The 22,531-nt window shown below is 40.3% G+C and overlaps 1 protein-coding gene across 4 annotated transcripts in view; it reads right to left on the bottom strand.

Moving 5' to 3' along the window:
- GABRA5 (gamma-aminobutyric acid type A receptor subunit alpha5) overlaps positions 1-22,531 on the bottom strand; it is an 87,944-nt gene that overhangs the window by 55,641 nt on the left and 9,772 nt on the right. For all 4 annotated transcript variants that reach the window (XM_006728252.3, XM_031039629.2, XM_031039646.2 and 1 more), the window contains exons 4-6: positions 16,225-16,346; positions 14,105-14,172; positions 13,774-13,994 (exon numbers count right to left, since the gene is read on the bottom strand). In XM_006728252.3, coding sequence (XP_006728315.2) covers positions 13,774-13,994; positions 14,105-14,172; positions 16,225-16,346 — 411 coding nt within the window. The remainder of the gene's footprint in view (positions 1-13,773; positions 13,995-14,104; positions 14,173-16,224; positions 16,347-22,531) is intronic.

Below are 22,531 nucleotides of genomic sequence, written 5' to 3' on the forward strand. Positions count from 1 at the left end.
GCCATACACAAAGATAAACTCAAAATGGATGAAAGACCTCAATGTGAGACAGGAATCCATCAAAATCCTAGAGAAGAACATAGGCAGTAACCACTTTGACACTGGCCACAGCAACTTCTTTCAAGATACATCTCCAAAGTCTAGTGAAACAGAAGCAAAAATGAACTTTTGGGACTTCATCAAAATAAAAAGCTTCTGCACAGCAAAGGAAACAGTCAACAAAACAAAGAAGAAACCCATAGAATGGGAGAAGATATTTGCAAATGACACTACAGATAAAGGGCTTGTATCCAAGATCTATAAAGAACTTTTCAAATTCAACACCCAAAAAACAAATAAGTCAAAAAATGGGCAGAAGATATGAACAAACACTTCTTCAAAGAAGATATACAAACGGCTAATAGACTCATGAAAAAATGTTCATCATCATTAGCCATCAGGGAAATTCAAATCAAAACCACATTGAGATACCACCTTACTCCAGTTAGAATGGCAAAAATTGACAAGGCAAGAAACAACAAATGTTGGAGAGGTTGTGGAGAAAAGGGAACCCTCTTCCACTGTTGGTGGGAATGCAAGTTGGTACAGCCACTTTGGAAAACAGTGTGGAGGTGCCTCAAAAAATTAAAAATAGATCTACCCTATGACCCAGCAATTGCACTCCTGGGTATTTACCCCAAAGACTCAGTTGTAGTGAAAAGAAGGGCCATATGCACCCCAATGTTCATAGTAGCAATGTCCGCAATAGCCAAACTATGGAAAGAGCTGAAATGCCCTTCAACAGATGAATGGATAAAGAAGATGTGGTCCATATCGTCAATGGAATATTACTCAGCCATCAGAAAGGATGAATACCCAACTTTTACATCAACATGGATGGGACTGGAGGAGATTATACTAAGTGAAATAAGTCAAGCAGAGAAAGTCAATTATCATATGGTTTCACTTATTTGTGGAACATAAGGCATAGCATGGAGGACATTCGGAGAAGGAAGGGAAAAATGAAGGGGGGGAATCAGAAGGAGAGATGAACCATGAGACACTATGGACTCTGAGAAACAAGTTGAGGGTTTTAGAGGGGAGGGGGGTGGAGGGATGGGTTAGCCCAGTGATGGGTATTAAGGAGGGCACCTACTGCATGGAGTATTGGGTGTTATATGAAACAATGAATCGTGGATCACTACATCAAAAACTAATGATGTATTGTATGGTGACTAACAAAATATAATAAAATTAAGTTAAAAAAATATATATATATAAAAGAAAAAATATGAAAATATATAACACACCAGTATATCTAAGTATATAGCCAAATTCAGAATACTCTGTAATATTGTAATGTGGTGATGTCTTAATAAAAGTTAAAAGAAAAAAAGTATTAAAAATACTGTAGCTACAATAATTCATTAATAGACACACACAAAAAAAGAGATTAGTTTTGACATTAAAAACATAAAAGGGGGGAATAAGAGAGTAGAGATTTTGTATGTGATTGAGGATAAATTGTTATCAGCATAAAATAGATTGTAATATCTATAAGATGTTTTATGGAAGCCTCATTTAAATATCAATTCACAAAGGAAGAGAACAAGAGAGGAAGAAAGGAACAAGGGAACTACAAAAGAACAAGAAAACAATTAATAAAATGGCATTAGTAAGTTCTTACCTATCAATAATTACTCAATGTAAATGGATTAAATTCTCCAATCAAAAGACATAGAATGGCTGGATGGATAACAAAAGTAGACCCAATTACATGCAGCCTACAGGAGATCCAGTTTAGACTTAAGGACATACATGAGCTCCAAGCGAATAGATGAAAAAAGATATTCAATGAAAGTGGAAACAAAAAGAGAGGAGGAGTAGCTATACTTATATATGACAAAATAGATTTTAAGCCAAAATGTAACTAGAGATAAAGAAGGTCATTATATAATGATAAAGAGGTCAATTCATCAATATATATAAATATATATGCACTCAACACTGGAAAACCTAACTGTAATACTAAATGTAAATGTAAAACCTAAATTGAATACTAACATCTTAAAGATGAAACAGACAATACAATAAAACTAGAGGACTCAATACCTCACTTTCAATAATGGATACATCATCCAGACAGAAAATCAATAAGGAAACATTGAACTTGTCCCATATTTTAGACCAAATGGACCCAACATACATAAATATTTGCCAACAAATTTGATAACCTAAAAGAGACAAATTCCTAGAAACATACAAACTACCAAGACTGAATCAGAAAGAAAGAAAATCTAAACAGATGAATAATGAGTAAGGAGATTGAATCGGCAATCAAAACCTCCAAAAAAGAAAAGCCCAGGACCAGAGGGTTTCTGTGGTGAAATCTGCTAACATTTAAAGAAGAATTAGCACCAATCCTTCTCAAACTCTTCCAAAAAATGAAGAGGAGAGAACATGCTAAAATTCATTTTATAAGGCCAGCATTACCCAGATATCAAGGCTGGACAATGGCACCAGAAGAAAGGAAAAGAGCAGATAAATGTCCCTGATGAATACAGATGCAAAAATCCACAACAAAACATTAGTAAGTTCAATTCAACACTATATTAAAAGGACCACAGTATGGAACCACAAAAGACCCTGAATAGCCAAAGCAATCTTGAAAAAGAAAAGTAAAGCTGGAGGCATCACAATTCCAGACTTCAAGTTATATTACAAACCTGTAGCAATCAAGACAGTATGATATTGGCACAAAAATAGACACATAGATCACTAGAACAAAATAGAAAACCCAGGAATAAATCGATGATTATATGGTCAATTACTCTTTAACAAAGTAGGAAAAAATATCCAATGGAAAAAAACTGTCTCTTCAACAAATGGTGTTGAGAAAACTGGACAGCAACATGCAAAAGAATGAAAGTGGACCATTTTCTTATACACATATACACATAAATAAATTCAAAATGGATCAAAGACCTAAATGTGAGACCTGAAACCATAAAAATCCTAGAACACAGGCAGTAACTTCTTTGACATCAGCCATAGCAACTTCTTTCTAGATATGTCTCCTGACGCAAGGGAAACAAAAGCAAAAATAAACCATTGGGACTATATCAAAATAAAAAGCTTTTGCACAGCGAAATAATAAAATTAAAAGGCAACCTATGGAATAAGAGAAGATACTTGCAAATGACATATGGGTTAGCATCCAAAATATATACAGAACTTATAAAATTCAACACCCCAAAAATGAATAATCCAATTAAAAAATGGGCTGAAGACGTGAACAGACATTTCTCCAAAGAAGACATACAGATGGCCAACAGATACATGAAAGATGCCCAACATCATGGATCATCAGGGAAATACAAATCAAAACCACAATGAGATATCACCTCACACCTGTCAGAATAGCTAAATTCAACAACACAAGAAACAACAGGTGTTGGTGAGGATGTGGAGAAAGATGAACCCTCCTACATTGTTTGTGGAAATGTAAACTGGTGCAGAGACTCTGGAAAACAGTATGGAGTTTCCTCAAAAAGTTAAAAATAGAACTACCTTACCATCCAGCAATTGCACTACTGGGTATTTACCCAAAGAATACAAAACCACTAATTTAAAGGGACACATGCACCCCAATGTTAAAAGAAGTATTATCTACAATACCTACAATTCCAAATTATGGAAGCAACCCAAGTGTCTGCTGATTGATGAATGATCAAAAAAATATGTGTTATACACACACACACACACACACACTGGAAAATTACTCAGCCATAAAAAGGAATCAAATCCTGTCATTTGCACTGACATGGATGGAGCTAGAGAGTATTATGCTAAGCAAAATAAGTCAATTGAGAAAGACAATACAACATGACTTCACTCATATGTGGAATTTAACAAACAAAACAAAGGAGCATAGGGGAAAAAAGAGAGAGAGAGGCAAACCAAGAAAAAGACTCTTAACTACAGAGAACAAACTGATGGTTACCAGAGGGGAGAGAGGTGGGAAGATGGGTGAGATAGGTGATGGGTATTAAGGAGGGAGGGCACTTGTGATGACAATAGGGTGATATATGGAAGTGCTGAATCACTATATTGTACACCTGAAACTACTATAACACTGTATGTTAGCTAACTAGAATTTAAATCAAAACTAAAAAAAGAAGGTCCACACACGATAATCAAGCAGGATTTATTCCTGGGATTCAAGGATGTTTCAATATACACATATCAATAAATATGAAACACCACATTAACAGAATAAAAGATAAAAATCATATGATCATCTCAATAGATGCAAAAAACTATCTGACAAAATAGAACACCCTTTTGTGATAAAAACACTGAACAAATTTGGTATAAAAGGATCATAACATAAAGAGGTCATATGACAAGACCACAGCTAACATTATACTCAATTGTGAAAGTTTGAAAGCTTTTCCTCTAAGATCAGGAACAAGACAATAGTGTCTACTCTCACCTCTCCTATTCAACATAGTACCCGAGTACTGGCCAGAGCAATCAGTGAAGAAAAAGAAATAAAAGATATCCAAATTGGAAATAAAGACGTAAAAGTCCTCTTTGTTTGCAGATGATAGGATCTTATATAGATAGAATCCTAAAAACTCAACCAACAAACTGTTAGAATAAACAAATTCAGTAAAATTGCATGATACAACATCAACACATAGAAATTAGTTGTTTCTCGACAGATGTTGGCAGGGATGCGGAGAAAGGAGAACCCTCCTACACTGTTGGTGGGAATGCAAGCTGGTGCAACCACTCTGGAAAACAGTATGGAGGTTCCTCAAAAAGTTGAAAATAGAGCTACCATACAATCCAGCAATTGCACTACTGGGTATTTACCCCAAAGATACAAATGTAGGGATCCGAAGGGGTACGTGCACCCCGATGCTTACAGCAGCAATGTCCACAATAGCCAAACTGGAAAGAGCTAAGATGTCCATTGACAGATGAATGGATAAAGAAGATGTGGTATATATATATATATATATATATATATATATATACATATACATATATATACACAATAGAATATTATGCAGCCATCAAAAGGAATATAATCTTGCCGTTTGCAACGATGTGGATGGAACTGGGGGGTATTATGCTGTGCGAAATAAATCAATCAGAGAAAGACATGTATCATATGACCTCACTGATATGAGGAATTCTTAATCTCAGGAAACAAACTGAGGGTTGCTGGAGTGGGGGTGGGTGGGAGGGATGGGGTGGCTGGGTGATAGACACTGGGGAGGGTATGTGCTATGGTGAGCACTGTGAATTGTGCAAGACTGTTGAATCACAGCCCTGTACCTCCAAAACAAATAATAAATTATATGTTAAAAAAAAGAAGAAGATAGCAGGAAGAGAAGAATGAAGGGGGGGAATCGGAGGGGGAGACGAACCATGAGAGACGATGGACTCTGAAAAACAAACTGAGGGTTCTAGAGGGGAGAGGGGTGGGAGGATGGGTTAGCCTGGTGATGGGTATTAAAGAGGGCATGTTCTGCATGGAGCACTGGGTGTTAGGCATAAACAATAAATCATGGAACACTACATCAAAAACTAATGATGTTATGTATGGTGATTAACATAACAATAAAAATTTTAAAAAAAGGAATTAGTTTTTTCTCTAACTAACAATGAGACGTTTGAAAATGAAATAAAGAAAGCAATTCCATTTACAATAGTATCTAGAAACAATAAAAGACTTAAAAATAATTTAACTAAGGATGTTAAAGATGTGTAAGCTGAAAACTACATGACTTTGATAAAAGAAACTGAATGAAGAAAATACGAACAAACACAAATCCTGTATTTATGAATCAGAAGAATCAGCCTTGTTAAAATGTCCATATTACCCAAAGCCATCTATACATTCAATGTAATCCCTATCAGAATTCTAATGGCATTGTTCATAGAAAAAAAAAAAAGACATAGAAAAAACAATCCTAAAATTCATATGGAATCACCAAAGACCCTAAATAGCCAAAGCAGTCCTTAGAAAGAAGAACAGAGCTGGAGGATCACACTTCCAGATTTCAACTATATTGCAAAGCTGTAGTAATCAAAGCACTATGGTATATTGTGCTTTATTATAAACACATAGACCAATGGAACAGAATCAAGAGCCCAGAAAGAAATCCTCACGTATACAATCAATGTTTGACAAAGGAGGCAAACAAACTCATTGGGAAAAGAATAGTCTCTTCAGTAGTGTTGGGAAAACTGGACAACCTCATGCAGACAAATGAAATTGGAACCCCATCTTATACCACTCACAAAAAATACCTTGAAGTGGATTAAAGACTTCAATATAAGACCTGAATCCATAAAACCCCCAGAAGAAAACACATGGGAAAAGCTTCTTGACACTGGTCTTGGCAATAATATTTTGGCAACAAACAGCACAAGCAACAAAAGCAAAACTTAATGAGTGGACTATATTAAACTAAACCTGTCAGGATGGCTATCATCAGAGAGACAAGAGATAAAAAGTGTTGACAAGGATGTGGAGAAATGGGAACCCTTGTACACTGTTAGTGGGAATGCAAATTGGTACAGCCACTATGGAAAGAGTATGGAGGCTCCTCAAAAAAATTAAAAATAGAACTACCATATGATCCCACAATTGCACTTCTCAAGATCTCAAGGAGATATCAGCATTCCCATATTCAGTGCAGCATTATTCACAATAGCCAAGACATGGAAACTATCTAAGTGTCCTTCTATGGATGAATGGATAAAGACAATGTGGTCTATTTATAAAATGGAGTATTACTCACCCATGAGAAAAATGGAAATTCTGCCCTCAAAGTTCATTTACAGATTACCACAAATGGAGGATGGATTTCTTGGCTCCGAGCATCCTCAGATCAGTTGCAGATATTCCAACTGCACTTCCATGGCAAAATACCCCAGAAATGCAACAGTTTATTTTCCCTGAAAGTGTTTTAGTGAAACCAGTGCTTTACTTGAATCTGATAAAATAGCAGGGCACTCAGGAACTCTCTATCCTAAATTGGCATAGCACCACCTGGTGGACATTATTTTCACATGCGTTGGCAGAAAGGGAGTGCATAGCTTCCTATTTTACACTTCTTAGATATTATATTAAAATAGATACAGGCAGGTGGATTTGGCATTTGGGCTTTAGTGATAGTCTAATTCCTCATCTATCAATGGGCATAATGATGATACTAAATTCTTAGGGTGTTAGGAGTTTACATTTCTGAAGCACCCAGCACATTAAAATAAAGGCCACATATGTTTTTGGAAAAGTAATTAGCAGACCAGCTTAAGTGGTTCTTCCTTTTCAGACACTACCTTTGTGAGGCTGGAGGCCTGGGGCTGGAGGCCTGGAGCCAAGACCCTAGCCAGCAGCTGCCTGGGGCTTTCCACCCAGAGCCTGCAACCATCACATCCAAAGAGCAGTCACTAGAGATTCCTGGAAACCTTTTGAAGACGTGGCCCCGAGTTTGCAGGTGGCTCATTTCCAAGAAGGTCCCTGCCTGGACAGGAAAGTGAAGAGCTGCACCAGGAGCCTGGCTTCTGTCTCGCTAGTAGAGAGTGTCTGACAGCCTCTGTGGGGTCTGGACCTCAGAAGACAAAAATGTGCTGGAGATGGCCCATTTGCAAAGGATGAGGTTGTCCTTCAAGAAATGTGTGCCTAACAGTCCAAAAGTCCAGACTGACCAGACTGAATTGACCCAGGATAATTCCAGTCAAGTTTTCAAACCAAATATGCAAGAAATATGTATTAAAATATCCTCATTTGTGTACCACAAGTACAAATTGTTAGCCAAACATCAACTCAAATCTTCATAAACTGGTGGAAACCTATGCACTGAGCTTGTTTGTGAAAGAGAAATTCTGTAGGTCTCCTGTCTCAATCCTTCAAACTAAGGTCTGAGAAGTGGGAGGGCCTAGATTATGAGAAGGCAGTGTCATGCATTCATGCATTCTATTATTACTGTCCCTGCATAAAGATGCAGGACGTTCCTCCCAGGGCCAGCCCAGGTGCCAGGCGCAGGGAAAGAGATTACTCAGGGTGCCACAAAACACAAAGGATGCACAGGTGAGTCACGGTGCAACAGGCTGATGGAGAGCAGGAGACTTCAGGAAGAAGTCAGGGGAAGTCTCGGTTTTCCATGGCTGAGGAAACTGAGGGAGGGTGTGGATGTTTGTATGATGGAGATCAGAGCGTAGTTTGCAGGTCAGGTTGCACGTCCCCAAATTTAGATCATTCTCAGTCAAGACAGTGCACACGCTATTCTGTGGGAGTCATTTTCCAAAGGGAAAAAAGAAAGCCAATGTTACTAGAAATCTCAGGATGAGTCAACTTTTAGACAGTGGTTGCTAATCACATCTTGTGTAGCAAAAAGGGGCTACACAAGTGTTTTATTGTTTTAGTGAAACCATTCCATCTTCATCTTTATATATAAAGTGTGAAGAAGGAAGTAATAGAGAGGATTTCCACTCCCACAGCTGGTGAAAGGGAAATTGCTAGTTTTTCTAAAGAACAACTTGGAAGTGGGTATCAAAAGTCTTATCTTTTGGCCAGTTCTTGGAATTTATCCCGAAGATATAATTATGAGTTTGCATGGCAATGTTGCTTATGATAGGGGAAAAATGGAAATGACATGAATTTTTGTCAGCCACAGTATAATGACAGGATATCCACATGACGGAATGTGATGGACCATGAAGTTTCAGAATGGTGTTAAATGATGGGGGGAGAAGTTTTCAATATATTTTAAATTATAAAAGCTACTTACAAAACACTTTTCAGAGAGTGAGACCACTCAAAAGCTATAGGGAGAGTATGTGTGCAGACATACACCGATATACACAGATGTATACACGAGTCTACACACACATAAACACGTGTACATGATACACACCAAACTTAACAGTGATTCTTTTTGGTCTGAGCGTTATTATAGCTGTATTCATACTTGGTGATTTTCCATGTTTTACAAATTTTTAATTCATATTTTGATCCTTGTCACTAAAATAAATGTTATCTTAAATATTGCAAGATTTAGCCAGCATTATCTGTTGGTATCATGAAAGACATTTTTATCCACACACTGGTGTGTGTGTATGTGTGTATAAACACAGATATATAGACGCCTACATGTGTGTATACGGGTACATATACATATCAGTGCCCTGTTAAAAACTTCTACTTATAAATGTATAATTTCCTTTAGATTTGTTATCCACAAGTCAAACGTAATAACTTGTCTTCTAACTTTAACGGATGCTGCCAATGATTATGCAAAATTATGACTATGCTGCCTCCCAGTGGCCATTCCAGGAATCAGTGTCTGTACCACTATTTTTCAAACAAACTTTCTCAGACCCTACAGCTATACTGCTTAGGAAGAAAAGAAATAAAAAACAACAAAAATCGATCTAAGAGATAAAATGACCAAGGACTCATGACTACTAAGTGACAGAGTCAGGACTTGAACTTAAGTCAGCCTAATCCTAAAGCCCATGCTCTTTTCACTACCTCATAGTCCCTCAATTCAAAGCACTGCTTTCTACTGATGAAAATCTAAATGGGGTGTAAGCAGTGATAAAGATACACCTTTCTATTAAGACAAGTGCTAAAAACACATGTGATAAAGACGCTTATGAGATCTGTATGTGTAGGAAACTTTGAGAAGAGTGTTATTTCAGGGAACAGATGATAGATCTTCCATAATGCATGTGAAGAAGTGTTTAAAAACAATTGTAATAACTAAATTTAAAGATTTTTTTTATTTATATGACAGAGAGAGACAGTGAGAACAGGAACACAAGCAGGGGGAGTGGGAGAGGGAGAAGCAGGCTTCCCGCGGAGCAGGGAGCCCGATGCGGGACTCGATCCCAGGACCCTGGGATCATGACCCGAGCCGAAGGCAGACGCTTAACGACTGAGCCACCCAGGCGCCCCGTAATAACTAAATTTAAGAAAGTTCTGTACTTGCTTGGTAGCAAAAGAAGTGTTGCCATTTTTAAATGCATTTAGAGTCGTGTTTAAAAACACACGTAATAAAGATGTTTATAAAAGTTGTAAAAAAAATATGCCTTTCTCAAATAAAAATAGCACAGGCAAATAGGTATTGTGTGAAAGTGACAATGTGGAGTGGCATGCAGTGCATGACTCTGTCCAGTACTTTTACTACATACAGTGCATTCTATGACCCCCCCCCAATGGCCCAAGGCACTGTAAAATATTTGTCCGGATGTCGCTATTACACGTCTATTGCAAGGTGATCTTGGATAGAATGGCAGCCAGGTTTTCTGAGACAGGCAGAACTGTGTGGTCCCAGCAGAGACTGCCTTCTAGTAAGTTCTTTCTTGCCTAGAGAGACTTGCTCTTCTGCCAGAGGCCCAAAGACCAGGGGAATTGCCCTAAAGTGGTCCTCACTGTGGGTCTTACAGAAGTTTGCACTATTAGATGATGTGGGGAACAGGCGGATGAGAGGAGGGCATTGTCTCCCAGCTCAGGTGTTCATAAAGGAAAATGGATCATCAGATTTGGCATGCTCCCTGAGAGACATGGTCATCCTATACTGCATGGGCTTGCCTGGGCGTGGAATAGGGACCTACTGCTACGTGATGACAACCACCAGTTCTACCCGGGGTGGCGGGGGGAAACAACTAGCAAGGCTGGCCAGAAGGACAAGTCCTTTGGTCCCTAGATGGACTGATGTCAAGCTCTGGGCTCGCACCTCCTCTCTCCAGCTCTGCAAGGGAAGGCCCCGGAAATCACTGTGCTGAGTTTCCCTTTGAGGTTTCCTGGCTACTTGTCTAATGTCTAAAGCACAACTCTGGGGATGGTTCTGTAAAATGTATCACTCTGTTTGCTGAAAGACTGTCCTCAACAAATTGTTCAGTACTCTGTGAGTGTCATCTCTTTGAGGGTCCAACCGGAAATGTTTGTTGCTCTCTATGGAATTATCCTGAGCGACTGATGATTTTTACCTTTATATCCTATAAGCAGATAACCCATCGGTGGTAGAAAGTTCTTCAGAACCAAAATTGGCAATGACTTCCAGGCAAGCACCTAAGACTTTTTGGCAGATATTTTGGGAGCAAATGACAGCAATAGCTTATGTTCCCTTGGCTTCTTTGGAATCACCTATTTAAAGAATTCCATCTTAAGAACTGTGTGTTATCTTTGAATGCTACTTTAAATGATCTCTGGAGCATGGTGGGGATTTTACACAAATAAACCCCATCCACGTACCATAATCTTTACGGAGTTACTTTTTAGAAGTTGGTGACAGTATTTTATTAGACATTTGTCTCAGTGCATCACATGAACCCCAGTATGTTCTACACTTTCATATTTCATCTTTTTCATTAGGTCCAAAGTCTGGATAAAAATGTAAAAACAGGGGTGCCTGGCTGGTTCAGTCAGTTAAGCTTCCGATTCTTGGTTTTGGCTCAAATCATGATCTCAGGGTCATGAGATCAGGCTCTGTGCTGGGCGTGGAGCCTACTTAAGATTCTTTCTCTCCCTTTCCCTCTGCCCCGTCCCTGCACATTCACGCTCTCTCTCCTAAAAATAAAGTAAAAATAGTTTTAGTTGGAAAATGCTCATTTTTCAGATTCCTTCCAATGTTTGATATCACAAGTAACATAATAATAGAAATCTTTGTGCATAAAGCTTAATCTATATTCCTAATTATTTCCTTACGATAGACATTACATGGGAATTACCAGATTTAAGTATATCATTGTTTTTGCAAGGCTTGACAGGAGTGATCCAAATGCCAAACAGAAAGGCTCTGACAATGACAAGGTGGGGGCACTGAGACACCAACGGCTGTGCGATTAGTCCTATCACACCGTCTTTGCTAAATCAATAGGTAAAATGCTATCAAATTATAGCTATAGTTCTATCACATAAAATTCATAGCACTTTCAAGTGGAACTATGTACACTTTCCAAATGTATATGACTAGAAAAGAAAACTCATTATCAACTTTGCAAATCATTAGCAGACTTCTTCTGCATAAACAAGGAAAAATTACTGCTGACAAGTTGCTTCGGCTCTCACCATCTTCCTTCTGGGCATAACATTTGACAAGAATAAGAAAAAGGCTAGTATATGTCTAGTAATGCTGCATCCTCCAATTTTCAAGTGTGGTGGGTCAAACAAGGAAATTACTTAGAGCTGAATTCAAATTCCTGCTGCCTTTCTCACTAGCTGTGTGACCTTAGGCTGATTACCAAACCTCTCTGAGCCTCATTCTCTTTGTTGGTTAATGGAAATGGTATCATGTAGTGGCCAGGCTGTTTGTGAAGTTGCCAGGTACGTAGACACTCAGTAAGAGGCCCCTCTGCTGCCCCTTCCCTTCTAAACAGGGGGCCTACCTAACCCTGTTCAAGAAATCATGCACAAGATTAAAGCACCCCGCTGTCTTGGGCCTAAATACACTCTTTCAGTATTAGAAACCAGATGTGAATCAAGGTCAATAATCTGTGGGGACTAGAGGTATTTTTATTCTATGAACAGAATGAAGGGAAACAGCAGGCTCAATGGTGCCCCCACATTAATGGCATCCAATCATTCATCCCAACCAGCATCTTCCAAGACCTGGGACTCTCCCCACACCTGCTCTTTGTTCACAAGGCTGAACAAAGTACCCTTGGATTCACTGCACAGACTGACTCCCTTTTACAAGAATGATGACCAAGGACTAATTTTCAACACTTGAGATATTTTGTAGCTTTTCAAAATACTTCTCTGCATGAAGAATGTGCTGTCCCAGGGCACTGATGTTCACAACTCACGTTTCCATCCATGGGCAAAACATGTTCAAGACCAATGTAGGGAAAAGGAAAGGGTGAGAAATAGTACAAAATGCTAAGGTGTGTATTATAGGCTCATTTATCAGAATCCTTATTGGACTGTTACAAGAAAAATCGAGATCTATTGTCAAATAGGTCTGGGACACAATGTGTCAAAACATTCCTCAGAACATATGTTAGGGCATGTAGCCTCAGAAGATGACAGCATCAAGGTTATTTCCACTATGATTACTTCTTTCAAACATAGTTTATAAGTTAGGTGGAGAGAGAAATTCCAATAATGCCCATACAAATATATGCTGTTTTTTTTTTAAATTTAACTTAGCTTTAGTGCTTTTTTTTAAATTAAAAAAAAAATCTTTTTAAAAAATACTTAGACCCACCATGGAAACTGAAAAGCTATAAAGGAGCCTTTCTCGCCGCCAATGTATTGATTTACTCAAATGTAATGAATAATTCATTATTTAAAAAATGACTACTGATCATTTTAAATTAGAAATACTAAAATTTAACCTCAGCATTGGAATGTTATCAAAACATATAAGAAATGGGCTTTTAAAATTTACAAGGGTGCACAACTGCAATAAAAAAAAATTCTCCTTAGAGCTTTTAAAATAAAATTTGTATAAAATAAATTTTCCCTAACTTCCATTACCTAGGTCACTATTCCAAAGATGCTTTCTATCTTGAACCAACAAGTATAGATCGCAAACACACGAACCTATAGCAGCTCAGGTAAATAACAGGCAAAGGGTTAAAAACTACCCCAAACCGCACGTGCTCACCAACTCGAAGCACTCTTTGACCCCATGAGGCTGTAGGACCCTCGGGGCAGGACAGGCGGGGTGCGGGCCCCGCGCTGCGCCCTGGCCAGTCGCGCGGCCGGCGGCCCCCCCTGGGCCCTGGACGCTGCGCCCTCTCCCCGCAGCTGTGCGTGCTCACCGCATGGTGTAGAGCAGCGTGCCGTCGTCCTCCAGCCTCAGCAGCTTGTTGGGTGTGGTCATGTTGTGGGCGATGGACTTTTTCCCGTTGTGGAAGAACGTGTCTGGGGTCCAGATTTTGCTGGCAAGAAGATTGTTGAGAGGGAGGCGCTGCATGGGCCCTTTGAACCGAAGCCTTTCATCTTTCCAGCTTTGTCGGAAAAACACGTCTATGGTATATTCCTAATGCAAAGGAAGGCAACCGGGTGATGTGTCAGTAGCGAAGGCCCTCAGGGGAGCTGGTTCAGGGCCTATTTAGAAGGGTCTGGGCGGGGCCGTGCCCTGAGACCTACCATTTCCGTGTCGGAGACCGGGCCGAAGCTGGTGACGTAGATGTCCGTCCTCACCTGCGTGATTCGCTCTGAAACACAGACACAGGTTCCTGCCTGGGCTGGAGCTCACATGGAACCACCCATCACAGCGTCTGCACGTCCTCAGTCTAGGAACCGGTTTCACTCTTGGCAATCACGGGGCTTTGATAATGTGTTTGTTGAATTTGGAAAACTTGACAAACACCAAATGAAGCCAAACTGCTCGGAACTATAGCAGGAAATAAAATGCCCATCGTGTAAGGAAAGGGTGTTGGCTCTCATTGTACTTCTTGCCCCGTGAGAATCTGTCCTCAACAGATGGGAAAGGGGTCCTGGGTTTTAGTTTCCTCCTCCCTAAACCTGAACAATACTCCCAACCTCACAATGCGATACCCGCTCTCGACAATCTCCGGCTTTTGAAAGGGTTAGGCAGTTTTGATGAGGGGATAAGATCTGAAGGAATGTCTAGTCAAAACTGCAGCACTGGGTGGTCTCTGCGGAAAGGCCGTATGAGAAGGTGTCCACAGTGTGGCCTGGGACAGGACCGCTCGAGAAGACCCATCTTACCTTATGTTGCATTTTGAATTGTTAGAAATTTCTACCATGACAGACTATTATATCAGTTACAATTATTAAATTTATAAAGCAATCCAAGTAGCTAATAATATTGGGGGAAAGTGTGTGTTCCCTGGGCATCACCCAGGCCCTGTACCCCCTGTGGTCATGAATGGGGACCATTCACAGTATACTACAGTTCACTATAAATAATGCCACACCACTGGTAGCATTGTTGAGGCACAGCTGGGGGGCCGGGGTGGGGGGAGAGGGGGACTTTTTTCTCTGGACATCTCGTTGCGTGGTAATCATATATGTGCATGGTGTGTAGTTAAGTGTGTGTAGGTGTTAGTATGATGCTGTGTGCTTTCGGTGCCCACTGAGATTCTAGCCCCAGCAGGCAGCTCCTTTGGCTCTCTGTGGTGTTCTCAGGATCCTGCCCCATAGAAGTGTGCCACATGCTGAGTGGATGAGAGAATATTGTATAGCAACAACTCGCTGGATCTCTACATGCTTTGATCCTTGTGGATGTGTTCAAAGGGACAGGGGCTGCTAGACATAAGAGGCCCGGGGCATAACTCGGAGGGTGGAGTAAGACAGCGTCAAGGAGGCTTTGTGGACTTTTCTTGCCAAAAAGGTAGAGAATGGCAATTCATGCTTTAAGTGAATCTCCGTGTTAAAAATGCAATAATGGAAAATAACTTTTTCCTCTAGGAATGTAGTTGCTAGAGGGTCTCTGACTTACCTAATGGAACAAGTTCAAATGCACCACAACTAAATCAACTAGAGCCAAGGGCACTGCACATGCCTGGAAACAGCACATGAGTCTCCGCACAAAATTAAGCTGTTCTAATTGTGCCCTGAAAGCGCATTTTGCTATCCACTTATTTTTATCAACTTCCAGGGGTTAAAGTAAATACAATGATTATGGTCCTAGTGAAAAAGTTAAACATAATATATAAAGATGTAAAGAGCAAATTGCATTAAACAGTGGATTTGTGAAAAGGATTTGCATCAATACAAGAGTAGGCAGTTGATTATGCATTATTTCTTTTTTTTTTTTAAAGATTTTATTTATTTATTTGACAGAGAGAGACACAGTGAGAGTAGGATCACAAGCAGGGGGAGAGGGAGAAACAGGCTTCCCGCGGAGCAGGGAGCCCGATGCGGGGCTCGATCCCAGGACCCTGGGATCATGACCTGAGCCGAAGGCAGAGGCTTAACGACTGAGCCACCCAGGCGCCCCTATGCGTTATTTCTTAACATAAGGTAATCTTGGCTTTAGTAACACTTAAGAACTGGTTCCTCCCTAAGCAAAGCAGAATGGATAGATTTTCTGAGGAAAAGGGAGTTTGCAGAGAGACCACATCCCCCAGCTTTTTGTACCTGGGAAATGACAATAAAGGATGCAGGAGCCTTTGCAAAACCATCAGTTCAAACTCCTGGTAAGGAACTCTTGAATGAATTGTCTGAATCACAGCAGTGTGAGCTTGAGACTGAGTTTAAGCATGCACTTAGTGGGCTGCAGCTAAGGAGAACCTACTCACCTCCAAGGCCAGGCCGCAGTCTATTGTCATAGCCATCCAAAAGCCCATCCAAGATCCTGGTAAATATTGTGATGTTGTCATTGGTCTCATCTTTTACTGAACTGGTTGGCATCTGTGAAAAGCTTTTAAACAGAGAAACAAGAATTCAAACTTGCATTAAGTATTTTTTACAAATTCTTCTCAAAATATAGAAACCAGAAAATGCTATGGTGACTTGTCTTGCAGAGAGGGCACCTGAAAACCATCTCCTCTACTAATCTAGGCTATTGTTTTTCATAGACAAGCCTTAATTCTTGAATTTCCAGAGTGTGCTGGCTCTGGGCTGGTCATCCATCAACCTAACATGATGCTCAAAATCCATCTTTCCCTGATTCTGAGGCACAGTTCATATTAAGATTATAGCCATTTTAAAAACATTAGCCACTCCACATAGACTAGCAGAACCTCATCCACTCCTAGGGGAGTTCAGAAGTTTGGTTTAAACACAGAAAAACTGAGTCTTCATATTGCTAATGAATCATCTGTAATGAGCAGTGGGGTGTGGAGAGGATGTTCAAAAGTGACGCAATTTGAAAGACTGGTAGGCCCAAATTTCACTGCATCCCTAATTGGGATCATTTGTGCCATGAGCTGTATGCCAGAATTAGAGCACATGGAGACAGAAACAATCAAGTTTGTGACATGTCTCTGGTCTTCCTCACTCATCAGCACCGCTTGTTGCTGGCACATTCAGCTCCAGTCAAGGCACATGACCCAGGGGCCATGAATTATAAAGACCAGTCTGAAAATCCTTATTAGGGTTTACTCAGCATCACCTCAGATCAGGGACTCAGGAAGCACAGTATTCTGAATGACCCAGCATGTCAGACTTACATTAAAACCCCAAGAAGAGTAGGCTGAACCTTCCAAGAAAAACCAAGAACAGTCCTGGTTTGTCCAATTCAGTGCAGTTATCCAGGCCCCAAAACTTTGTGTAGATGATCTGCAGCAGCTGGAAATGAGAAACTGCCCTGAGCAGATGGGGGCAAGCTGAGGAAGTTATTTTGGGGGAAAGAAAGTCCTAAGTCTAGAAGATGGTAATACACCTCAAGAACATGGATCCCACCACAGGTTTCTAGAGCTGCTTTCAAATGTTGCAAAGAGCAAGATGTTTGGAATTACCAAGAACTCAACCTACACATACGGCTTGGCTTCAAGTAGAACTCATGAGGCTGAAAGCCAGCTGTGAGTCCCAAGAAGTTAGCACCCCAGGCACTTGGGAGAAGAACAGGAGATCCCTGGAATTTCCCTAACGTGCCTCCTATGGTACCTGAGCTCTACTAATGGCAATTTCTTTTCCATAAATTGTCTGAAATGAGGGTGAGACCGCCCATCAGCGGTTGGATGCTGAGGGCAGAATCGATGTATGCTTGCCTCACCCAGTTCTTGAAACTCAGTCATTTGTATTGATTGCATCTAAACAAATCAATTCTTTACTGCTCTGAAGCTATTCCCTTTTGAATGAGAAAGGATAAAGTCCTTTTGATCTAATTTTCACATCATCATTAAGCATATAGTTGAAACTCTAACAAGCTAAAATTCAGTCCTGTTCGTATGCAGCCCACAGACAGAATTTTTTTACTCTGTGACTTAGTGTTTGAAAATATTAAATTCCCTTTTCTCTGACATCCTCTGTAGTTCAACACTTTAGAATGATGAAGCACTCAGCCTCACAGACCTAATACCAGGACAAAAGGCCTTAATGCTGTCCCCTGGATTTGTGAGAGAAAGAAAACAGTGACATTTTGTACTTGCCCAGTGGAGTAAACTGCTCAAACTAAATCTGGCCTCACTGTCCACTTCTTATGGTATTCATAACTCTTATCAAAAAGTTTGGTTATTTAATTCTAGGCTATGTCTAAGTGTCTGGTTGGGGGGGGCTTCACTGGCTCTTTAACTTAGGGGAGAGCATGCACACTAGCAGAAAAAGCATATCACTTCCTTGTGTAATCTAAAAAAGACAAATTTGCAGAAATAGAAAGTAGAATGGCAGTTAGCAGGGGTTAGGTGTGGGGGATTCTGGGGATGTTGGTCAAAGAGTACAAACTTGTAACTAGAAGATGAATAAGTTCTGGAGATCTAATGCACAGTATAGTGATTACAGTTAATAGTATTGTATTATAAACTTCAAAATTGCTAAAAGATTCAATCTTAAATGCCTTCACCATGAAAAAGAAATGATAATTTAAAAAAATTTATTCATTAGACAGAGAGAGAGAGAGGGTACAAGCAGGGGGAGCGGCAGGCAGAGGAGAGGGAGAAACAGGCTCCCCACTGAGCAGGGAGCCCGACATGGGGCTCAATCCCAGGACCCTGGGATCATGACCTGAGCCGAAGGCAGATGCTTAACCGACTGAGCCACCCAGGTGTCCCAGAGGAAATGATAATTATGTGAAATGATAGAGGTGTTAGCTAAGGCTACAGTGGTAATCACACTGTAATATATAAATGTATCAAATCAACACATTATATAATCAATTATATCTCAATTTTTTAATTAAAAAATAAAAATATCACTATGGATCAGAAAAAGAGAAAAGAAAAAGGATATCAATGTTTCAAGTATATTTTTCTAAGCTGTTTATTATCTGTTGTGAAGTGTTCTTAAGTTACCTTTGATCTGAACAGCCCTGGCTGTTAGGAGACAAACCTTGACTACATCACTGACCATCCAAGATGTTCCAGACACTGTGTACTTGTAGGGGTCATCTCCATGACCACTGCTTCCCTTGGCCCTCTGGTGTTCCTTCTGCTTCACCACAGTTTCAAAGAAACACCAGCCCGTCTGGCTCTGAATCCTACTTCACAAATACCCAAATCATTGCCAATAGCAATGCAATGAATGCAAGGCTTAAGAATTCCAAATCTCACCTTCCATTTATTGATCAATTTCAATATCTGCCCTATCTTGTAATTATTTGTGGGCCTATTTACAATAGAGGCCATGGCTGGAGATTTGCTATGACTTCTCTGTATTTACAGAAGTTAGGACCTAGGAGGTAGGAAACAAATTCTAAGAGAATCTCTGAAAATGCTTGTCAGGTCAGGAGTTGAAGTTTTCTCTCAGGAACAACTGGGAAGCCCTCTGAGGTCACAGATCATCCTCAAAAATGGTTAATTTGCAGGCCCTTCCTGTCTCACAGAATGCATGTGATATGACTGCACACAGGAGAATCTCACAGCTGTTTGGCAAACTTACTTGTGCCTCTCTCAAGGTGCATAATCTTTAAGGACTACTTCTAAGGTACAGAGTAATTTCAGTCTGCTTTGTTGCATTGTGGTTAGTTGAAACCGCTTGAAAAATAATACAAAAACACTGGGCTATGCCTTCAGTGAGCAATAATGCACAGTTACATCTTATGAGGCCTCCCTCCAGATGGAAACACAAGATGCCCTCATCTCTTTGAACGCTCACTCCATTTAGGTTCAGAAGGTAGGCTCGAGCTGGCCGACATTCCAATTCAGTTTTTCTTAAATGTATTGACTTTAACCAAGGAGCTCTGCTGATCCTTAGGTTAACTGTGAGTACACAGTTGCTTCAAGGATAAGCTAAAGGCTCAGCTCTCTGGGGGAGTGGATTTTTGTGAGCTGAGACCAGATCCCCATTATTATTGACCATAGCCTTGGACATACTAGAAATATTTGAAAAGTTTGGTGGCTGACCCTTCAGTATTAATCCTAATTAACTAGGTTCTCCTAAAATATGAACTGTTTCCTTATATTTAGTGCATTTTGTCTACAAAAACATGTCACATCTAGTTCATGTGAATAGTTCCAACACTGCCAGATTACTGATGCTCTAGAAAGGGGATCATAAAGGAAATGTAGGGGGCGCCTGGGTGGCTCAGTCGCTTAAACATCTGCCTGCAGCTCAGGTCATGATCTCAGGGTCCTATGATCGAGCCCCACATCAGGCTCCCTGCTTAGTGGGGAGTCTGCTTCTCCCTCTGCCCCTCTCACCACTCGTGCTCTCTCTCTCATATAAATAAAATCTTTTAAAAATAAAATAAAGGAAATGTAGAACCAACCATTCTTCTTAAAACATCCTGAGATTTCCTTGCTCAAATATTGGTCCATACAAAAGACACAAGGACTTGATCACTAAACTTAAACTCTTTTACAATGATTTTAGTTTGAAAAATAAGGAAATAAGGCCACGGAGCCCCATATTCTAAGCTGAGAAAGGAAGGCAGTGGCTGTGAAATGCCCAGGGACATGGGTGGGCAGTAGGGCAGCAGAGTGAAGCTCAGAGGTATGCAAGGGCTTCTCAAAAAGCTGTCAGTGGTACTCCATCAGACTTGAAGTTCTGGGTCATTCAGGGACTTCTGATGAGGTGCAGTGGGGAATGAGAAGCTCAAGAAATTTGGTCTACTAATGGATTTAACAGAGTGTTTAAGAAAAATAAATATGAATGTCTTCAGAAAGGGTAAACTCTTGCAACTGTGTAAATTCCCCCTCCCCCCCCCCGTTGTCTTATATCTGGCTTTTTCAAGGCATTTGATTCTGGATTCCTACATTAACTCTTTCTGATTTCTGGGTCCTAGAGACTTGGCTTTAATTGATTCAGGAGAAATAAGGACCAGTATTTTTTTAAGGTCCCCAAGTGATCTTCATGTGCAGCCATGGTGGCTCTAGGCCTACCTAGATTACCAATGGAAAGGCTGCCCTGTAAGCCAACTGCCAGAGTGACTCTAAATGCATCAGAGAGCTTCTCTCCCCCATTATGTCTTTAAGAGGCTATATACTCGGGCTCAGTGCTTATTCCAACAGCTCAGCTCAACAACGTATTTTGGATGTCAACCACATATGTATCTGGTATTGTGGTGAGTACTGGGTATGTGAAGATGACAAAGATAGTATCCCCAACCTGTAGGACACAGCTGTGTTCTAAAAGAATCAGTCATATTCACAGAGTATTTCAATAGAACACGGTAAGTATGGGGATCTATGTGATACACAAGACATTCTAGGAACCCAAAGAAAAGAAGACGGAGCTCTGTCCAGAGCTAGCAGAAAAGAGAACCGACCTGAGCTTTCAAGCATGAGAATTGAGTCTCAAGCCAAAGAAGGGGATGTTGAAGGGGTTGTGAGCAGTGGCCTTGGGAAAGAAAACAATGATGCCTGCAGAAGTTAAGAAAGAACCTTGGTGAGTGAAGTAATGCATGTCAGTGGAGAGATAGCACACATTAAACCATAAAGAACTTCACATGCCATATGCTGTACTCCTAGGGTCAGTCCTGAAGGTAGTGGGAGCTTCAAAGCATTTAAACAGGGTGCACTTTCTTTTCTTGTGGCCCTTGGGCACTTTGTGGATGATGGACTTGGCAGGGGCAAGGCCAGAGGTATAGAGGCCAGTTACTCAGACCACAGCAGTGGTGACAGAGATGGGGATGGATGGAGCCATCAGCAAGGTTTCTGAGGGGGGACGCAGGGAGAGGTCTGAATACAGCAGGATAGGGAATCCCAAGCAAGCTATCACCCAAATTAGCCAGTTACCACACAGAGTTAACCCTGCAGTAGAATCCATGCATTACTCGAAAGGGGAGTTATATTATTAGTTCAATGTCAGAGTAAGTTTCTTTTTGAGGAACTGTGAAGGATTTTACTCCAACATAACTTTATCTATTTATCTATCAGTATTATAATTTCTAACGATAATAATGATAGTAATAAGAATATGCTGCGGATTCCAGCTTTAAAAGTACTTCATTTTATCAGGTGATACCTGAGGGTGTCTTATTTTGGCACTTAAAAGAATACAAGTTCAACAGCTATGTCATCATTTCTGGGGTTTAGAAAAATCTGTTGAGAACTGTACCACAAATGTTGTTACTGAAGGCGAGGCGTGATGCATTTCTTGGTGATATTATCTCTGTTTATGTTGACAGCCATTTTTGATTTACATAAAATGGGATCAATAATGGCAATGAACTTACTTTGGGAACTGAACTAGATTGCTTTTAAGTGGCAGCTTCTCTGTCTTCTTAAATTGCATTTCTGCATTCTTTCCCCAATATTTAATTACTTCTGAGAAATAGATCAGGTTATTTGCTTGTCACTTTCAGCTCATTAAATAAGTACCTCTAAGTGGCACCATTTTGTGATGTTTTCCCGAAATTTCCATTGCACACCACTTTAACCATTTCAAAAACTATGTAAAAGAAAATAACAAACATGGTAGACACTAGCTAGACAATGAAAGGCAATTCCAAGTTTCCAAATAAGAGTTGTCCCCTCTTGTGGTGGAAACAGGGACTTGAAACGTGTC

Source organism: Leptonychotes weddellii, chromosome 9 (genome assembly GCF_054177405.1).
Source record: "Leptonychotes weddellii isolate Sample4059 chromosome 9, ASM5417740v2, whole genome shotgun sequence".
In the NCBI taxonomy this organism is placed as follows: domain Eukaryota; kingdom Metazoa; phylum Chordata; class Mammalia; order Carnivora; family Phocidae; genus Leptonychotes; species Leptonychotes weddellii.